Source organism: Crocuta crocuta, unplaced genomic scaffold (genome assembly GCF_008692635.1).
Source record: "Crocuta crocuta isolate KB4526 unplaced genomic scaffold, BGI_CrCroc_1.0 scaffold443, whole genome shotgun sequence".
Lineage (NCBI taxonomy): Eukaryota > Metazoa > Chordata > Mammalia > Carnivora > Hyaenidae > Crocuta > Crocuta crocuta.
The window spans coordinates 922,437-930,222 of NW_027529446.1; the positions used below are offsets into that span (position 1 = coordinate 922,437).

General features: G+C 63.9%; 1 protein-coding gene across 1 annotated transcript in view; it reads right to left on the minus strand.

Annotated features, from left to right (window-relative positions):
* The window catches only part of TCF3 (transcription factor 3), a 24,396-nt gene that overhangs the window by 14,123 nt on the left and 2,487 nt on the right, over positions 1-7,786 (minus strand). Inside the window, 1 exon segment of the mRNA XM_077760664.1 lies at positions 6,868-6,940. Coding sequence (XP_077616790.1) covers positions 6,868-6,940 — 73 coding nt within the window.

The following is a 7,786-nucleotide window of genomic DNA, read 5'->3' on the forward strand; positions in this document are numbered from 1 at the left end:
GGCTGGCCTGCCCCCCCTCCCCCGCTCATCTTACCAGAAACTCCTTTCAAATTTCATCCTATTGCTGCGCCTTTGTGTTAATCGTCTCCCCCCAAACTGGTGTTTAATTGCTGTCAGATTTGCATAATTATGCATATTAATCCCCAACCTAATGAATATTCATGTAGTCCATTTAGGTTTTATTTTCTAATCAAAAATTTCCAATATGATTGNTAACGATCATCGTGAATATTCACAGCCGTCCTCGTTCCTGTTCTAATTAAAACACACTAACAGAATAAAGGACTATCGTCAGACTGTAATTTTTTTATGCCCCTTTTCCAAGCTGGACTGGACGCGCTGGCGGAGGCGAGGCCGGGAGGCGAGAGCAGGTGCGGGACGGGGGCCCCCACCCGAGCCAGGGGGCAGGGGGCGCGGGCTGGGCCGCGTGCCCCTGGGGGTGGGGCGGAAGCCCGCAGCCCAGGGCCCAAGCCAGGCCCCCAAGCCCCCTCCCACCTGTGTTTTGTAAATAAAGTTTTACTGACACACGACCACGGGTCTGTTTGTTCCTGCAAAGACAGGACAGGTTAGCTGCTGGCCCTTTATAGGGAAGGTCGGCCAGCCCCAGGAGGAAGGAAGATTCCTGAAGCTGGCTGCCCTGTACGAAGAAGCCTGACCCACAGACTCACCGGTGCTGGGCGCGAGGTTAGGGTGCGAGGCAGACAAAACCTAGGTGGTCGTCAGCCCAGCCCTGTGAGCCCCCGCCCAGAGCGGAAGGCTCTCCCTCCCACTGTCCTCAGGGTAGAGACCAGATCCCTCTGCAGCCACCCTCGCCGCCCCCACCATGTGAGCAGACCCCACCCACACCCCTGCCCCCCAGCCGGGGTCTGCTCTGCACCCCTGGCATTGCCCACGCAGGGCCGTCTGCACCTCACGGCCTCACTGTCCCTGTAACGGGACTGGCTGCCAAGAGCACTTCCTGGACGGTGACCCCGTCCACCTGCCTGCGCCGTACGGCGGCCGCATGTGCCTACTGCCCGTCTGAAACGTGGCAGCATGATTAGGGGCGTACAGGATCCTGTGTAAACTCGGGGGCGACAGCAGGGCCCCCAAACCGAAAGGCTAATGTGATGATGATAAACTAACAAAATCAAAGGCCAATACCGCATGTGCAGTGACTGCACCTGAAAACAATGACAAACGCCCTAAGGCTGGGGCACCTGGGGGGCTCAGGTCACGATCTTATGGTTCGTGAGTTCGAGCCCCATACATGGGGCTCTGCACCATCAGCACGGAGCCCGCTGGGGGTTCTCTCTCCCCCCTCTCTGCCCCTCCCCTGCCGACGCAGTCACTCGGATTACATAAATTTGAAAAAGAAAAAAAAAGGCCTTAAAAACATGGCAGCAGGCGCTGGGGGGCCCCCCTCGCTGCCCCCCAGGCGGCCGGTGTGACCCTGGGCCTGTCAGCCGCCTTCGGCTCTTCTGTCTCACAATTACAATCTCCCCCGGCCGCGCCCTCCCACAGCCAGGAAGGCCACTCTTCCCGGGACTCTNGCTCGGATTACATAAATTTGAAAAAGAAAAAAAAAGAAGGCCTTAAAAACACGGCAGCAGGCGCTGGGGGGCCCCCCTCGCTGCCCCCCAGGCGGCCGGTGTGACCCTGGGCCTGTCAGCTGCCTTCGGCTCTTCTGTCTCACAATTACAATCTCCCCCGGCCGCGCCCTCCCACAGCCAGGAAGGCCACTCTTCCCGGGACTCTGGGGGCCAGCTCTGCGATCCCGGTAGCGCTCAGGACCGGGCGGAGCGCCGCGAGGGGCGCGCTTCCGAGTCCCCGGCCCTCCGCTCCCCCCTCTGCCCTGTTCACGCGCAAGGATGCCTCCTTCCCCGGGCTGTGGAGTGTGCACTTAAGACCTCCAGAGCTGGCCATGGCCATGAGCAGAGGCCGCCTCACAGCCCCCGGTGCTGGAAAGNCCCCCCACGCTGATTTCAGAGCCGGGACCAGCTGGTAACAAAAACCTCATCCTGCTTCGGGCTCAAGGCGGGACCCGTGTGGCATCCGAACGTGGGGACAGAGAACCTCCCCAACCTGGGGCCTCTGTACAACAAACAGACGCGAGACAGACCCACGCGTGGAATACGAAAGATGGCCCAAGATTCCAAAGATCAGCAACGGCCATCAGGCGGCCCGGAGACACTGCCCTGTGCCGGGTGCGGGCGGCTGTCGGCCAGGCGAAGCCTTGGAAAGGCAGTGACGCCTCCCGGCCCGCAGATGGGGAAGCCGGGGCTGAAGAGCCCAAGCGGCAGGGCGGGCGCCCCGACGGCCGGCCCGGACAGTGGCAATTCACTGCCCCCACCTGCGGCGGGGCGGGCGCCCCGTGGGGCTGGGGCGTGGGTGTCCCCCGCTGGGGCTGGGAGCGTTGGGAGCAGGAGGTTTGCCACGTTACTGCGAACCCTGCGAACAGGCACCGGCCTCCCAGACCCAATCCCGGGAGGCGCCCGCCCGCCAGGAGCGCAGAAGGGGAGGCCGGAGCTCCGGGCGGACGCACCAGGCAGAGCCACCCGGGCAGTAAAGTTTGACTCCCAGGCACTTGCATGGAGGACGGGCTGGACCGACCCAGAAAACCCCACGGAAGGGAGTTCCATGAGCCGCGCCACACAGGGTCCGGCACACGCACGGCCCGACCCGTGGCGCTGCGGGGAAGCTGGTGCCGCGGACGATGACAGCGGCCCCTCGGTGAGAGCAGGAGGCTCTGGGTCTTCCCGACGGGGCCTGGGCTCTGGCCGCACCCAGCTCTGCACCAGCGACCTCGAAGGTGGACAGTCAGGGACGCACATTAGCTTCCAGCCTGGAGAAGAGGGTTCTCGACAGGAGCCTGATGCCAAGACGTCACCTTCTAAACAAATGATCACGTGGGTCTAAAAGATGACACAGGTGTTTCCACGGCCAGTGGAGCACGGCGACCACGGCCCTGGACACGCGCACGCGCGCGGCCTGCGGGGCAGGGAGGGGAAGTCCAGGAGGGAAGAGCGGTCTCACCGCAGAGCCAACGTGGAGCCAACAAGGAGGCACAGTCAATACGATGATGGGGCGGAGGCGCCTCCAACGTTCATTCTTGAAACCGTGAGGGTCGACGGGGACAAGCCACGCAGACGGGACTGCTCCGGGGCTGAGGGAGCACCGCGGAGCCACACACAGACGTTCTCGGCCCACCTGCCCCCACCCCGGGGACGCGCCCTTCAAAGCACCCAGAGGCGCCCCGGGCTCCAGTCTCCCGTCACACAGAACGCCTTTCTTTCCGTTCCGTCTGTCCCCGCGAGCGAGCGCCCTCCCCAGCAGGCCCTGGCCGCGCCCCGCGACTCCCGCGCCCGCCCCGCTGCGGGTCTGTGTGCCGGGGCTTTGACCCCACAGGCGGACAGAAGGGAATTTCGGGATTTCCAAGTGGCCAGGACTTTTCTACTTTCTGGTCTTTTATTTCCTTCTAGCTTTACTGCTGTCATCACAGAACAGGACTCGCGCTTCTTTTGCTTAGGTCAGGTTTGCAGTGACTGGTACGCGGTCCATTTTCACAACGGGGGTGTGGTCCTGCCGTCCCAGGCCTGGCCTTTCAAGGACACGCGCCTCTACCAAGGACAGGCGCCCCTCAGAATCACCCGGAAGCTCTTATAAGCCCCCGCCAGCCTTTCAGTCAGTGGCCCAGGCCCAGGGCGGGCGGAGGGGGCGTGAGCAGCCCCACGGGTGGACCCACGTGTGTGCACGGCCGGGACCCGCTAGGTTGGCGCCACCTCGGGCTCCAGCCTCCCGCTCCCGCGCGTCCTGCCCTCCTCCAGCGTTCAGGGGCCCCGCGGCCCGACGCGGCGGCGAGCAGGCGCCCTCAGGACGCTGACGTCTGCAGGCTCGACGGACCCTGTCATCTGATTAGGGAGTTTTCAGCAACGGCACCAAGGGGAGGGCCCCATAAACGAACAAGATCCGACGACATACAAACCGTGAAACAGAGACGCTAAGACTCTCCCCTGTCAACGAGCTATCAGCAGTCAGGAAAGAGCTGCAGATCACAGAACACGAACACGCTTCCTACGTGAACTCTCACACGTCGATTAAGAGCTGCACGGGGCAGGGCCGCGGGACGCTGTGGAGACAGCGCTGGGTGGCCTCTTGGGACGGCCACTACGCCGGGTCCGTCTTCACTGTGAGGACGAGAACGAAGTCACAATCTGCGAGGGCGGACGACACACAGCGCGCCGGTGCTGACGCAGGTCGTCAGGCAGCAACGCAGGGACTGACCAGCCGCAGCCCGATGCGGGCCCGGGACGCCCTCCGCTCACTCAGAAAAGCCAATCTCAGAGGGTCCCGTGCCACACGGGCTCACGCGCGTAACACTCAACACGGGAACACCGTGCGGCTGGACGCCGGCAGGTCAGCAGTCGCCGATGGGGACGGGCGCTGGGTCAGCGGGGCTACCGGCAGATGACGGCACAGACGCGTGCTCGTCTCCGCACGGCTCCAGGCCAGCAGGCCACCGCGGGCGCAGGGGTGCCCTTGACCTCCCGCGACAGGTCTTTGCAGGCTCCCGTCGATCTACTGTGATTTCAGAAAAGGTGACCAATTCCCAAACGAGCTCAAGATGGTAACGGAAATTCACCCAATGAGAACTCACGGCCAATAAACTTTCGAAATGATGGGCAGCCATCACTGGTCACATGAACGCCCCTGAAATGGCGGGTTCCAGGCACCTGCCAGGTGTGAGGAGCGCCCTGAAGACCCGCGCTGGCCCAGGGCACCTGAGCGCCCGCCCGCGCACCCCCTCCCCTGGGAAAGGTGCGTCAGTGAGCCCCTCTGACGTCCCGTCCCGCGTGGCCCAAGCCCTGCGGCCTCTGGCAGAGCACTCTGCACCCCAAGCTTTCCCGGGGTGGGGGAACTCAAGTTTTCTTCTTTCTGGTGTTTCTCCACCCAGGTCCTGACCAGAAAACAAGCGGGCGGAAAGACTGTGCAGACAAACCCCCAGACGCGGCTGCCCGCGGACCCCACACGCCACTCAGCTTATACTTCGGCCACGTTCAGAGACCCGCCCCCCAGGCCAGTGCAGGCGCCCCGCGGGAAGGCGGACGACAGCCACACCGGGCCCCCAACTCCCAACAAGCAGGGACCCGCCCCTTTCGCGGGAGGGAGAGCCCTCTGTGGGGGCCACCCCTGGTCCTGGAGCTCCCAGGTCTGGGGCCGGGGACCTCCAGGCAGGGCTGGGAGGGTCCCACTGAGACACGCCCGTGCCCCGTTTACAAGGCAGTCCCGCCCACGGACTCCCTGAATCATCTGGCCGCAGGCAGATGTCCTTTTGCAGATGAAGAAACTGAGGCTCCGTCATGCCGCCCAACACAGGTGAGCCGGCTCGTCCCGTGCCTGGGGCAGCGGTGAGGAGGGGCCCGGAAGCCCCGGTGCCCGCCAGGCTCAGGCACCCCCGAACGAGGCGAGGGGTCCCCAGCTGCGTGTCCTGGATGGGGGCAGGGGCGGGGGGCGTCTCCCAGGCCAGACCAGTCAGCGAGGTCCATNCTGGAGGAGCCCCTCCCCCAGAAGCTGTGGCCTCGGGGGCCCGGGGCTGCTGTCTGGGTGGGTGGACACTGAAGAGACAAGACTGGGGATGGGGGATGGACAGAGGCCTGGGGGAGGGAGGAACGAGGGCAGGTGGCTGTGCTCATCTCCTCCAAGGAGGCCCCGGGGCGGACCCTCTGCCCACAGAAGGACAGGGGAGGGGAGGGGGTAGGGCAGGGGTGGCACTCCGCTGGGGGAGGTCGGCCTGTGGGGATTTCCGCAGGGCAGAAAGGACTCTGTCCAGCCCCGCAGCCACTTCCTCAGGCAGAGGGGAAGGCCAGCACCGGGGAGGGGGGGAGGGGGGAAATGGCACCAGGTCCCTCCCTTTGTTGGGGGGGGGTGCCTGAGCACAAACCACCCTTGAAAACCCCCTCCTCCAGCACACTGGACACCCCAATGGAATTCAGACGCCTCCAAGAAAGACACTTCCGTTCCAAATCCCAGGATCACAGAAAGACGCACACCCAGTCCTGTGGCCCCAGAAAGATACCCAAGTCCATACAGTGGCAGGAAATCCCCGTCTCCCTGAAGGGCTCCCCCAAATCCCACCAACAGCCAGGGTAGGCTTCCCAACATGCACGGGGCACCACGCTCTGCCCAGAGCCCAGGATGCCCAACTCGTGCGCAAAAGCCCAAGTCCTTCCGGAACCCCAGGCCCTGAACACCTGCAGTAGCCCCTTCTCTTTTCCTACAACACATCAAGTCAGGCCCTACCTCAGGACCTTTGCATGGGCTGTGCCCTCCGCCTTGAACCGCCCTTTGGTCTCTGCTCAAACATCACCTCCTTAGACACTGAACAGAGCACCTTGACTCTGAGGTAGCCTCCTCCCTGACCCCTCCTGTTGGGTTCCTTGAGCAGGAAGGAACCTCTGTCCCTCCCCCGCATCATGTCATGGGCCCTCAGTGCCCAGGAGGGTAACCAGCTCCTCCGGGCTTGCCGAAGACCTTCCTGGTCTGAATGCTCAATCCCCGATCCCGGGAACGGCCCCAGGTCTGCGGCAGGATGCTGGTCACCCGGTGCCGGGTCCCCTGTGCAGCTGACTCACGACATAAACTTGAAAACAACAGCCTGGAGCTGGGCCTTTCCCTGGACTTACAGGGTGAGCACCGTTTAGCAAGAGCTAGATTCCATGTCTCTTATCTTCTGGACCTCAGTTTCCCCCTTCAACTGGGGACCCAGGGGCACCCGGGAGGCTCAAGTCCTCTCCTCACGTGGGCCCCTCTGTAACACAGGACCCCCACCCCAACGCCCCCTCCTCCGGTGCCGAGTCTGGGAGCGGCCCCGAGGCAGCCGAGTCCTACCTGAGCCTCCAAACTGGGCGCCAGCCAGGGGGGTGGGCCGGCCCTTGCCGCTGGTCACCGGCAGCGGGAACATCTGCGGGAGGAGAGCGAGAACGAGGTGAGTGTGGGGCCAGGCGGCCCCACGGGAGACCCCAGGCCGGACGAGGCAGAAGGCCCACTCCGTACGCAAGAAGGGCCCTCAGCAAACCCCCGAAGCCACGGTCCGCACCGGCAGCGGGAGGTCTGGGAGGTTCCAAGCTGCCCGGGCGCCCAGCCGGGGAGCACACGCCTCTGGATGCCGGGCTTGAACGTACTTAAAAGGTGACCGTGAAACACACACGTACACGCGTGCGCACCCTCCCTCTGCCATGTGCGCAGTCTGTCTGGGGCCACAGCAACCCTCCTCAGCACTTAAACTGAATTATCTGCCCTTAGAAAGGGCACTAAGTTTTCCTTTGGTTTCCTCCGGAGGGAATCGGATCACTCACACCCACAGCGGGGGCAGCAAAGCACAGACCGTTCCCGAGGCCGTGGGCCCCTGGCCCTGAGTGGCAGGCAGCCAGCCCTCGGGCGGGAGGAGGCAGCCTGGGGGTCAAGGGTCCCCCACACGTCAGGTTCTGGACACAGCGGCTGCCCAGGGTGCTCATCACTGGGCTGTGTATCGGGGAAACTGAGGCCCAGAAGGACAGGAAGCTGGAGGGACGTGGGGAAAGCTGCAAAGGCCCCCTCCCCCAGGTGACCGGGTGGCTCCCCCGGGGCGCCTTCCCTCCTGTCTCCCGGTTTACCCAAACCCTGCGTTAAGTCCCTTGAGATTAAACAGCTTAGTAGCACGAGCCAGGAAACCCCAACATCAACAAAGCCGTCCGCCCCCGCCCCAGTCTAGCTTCCCTGAAGTCCCCACCTAGCGCCCGAGTGGTGACCGGCGGGGGGGGGCCGGGCC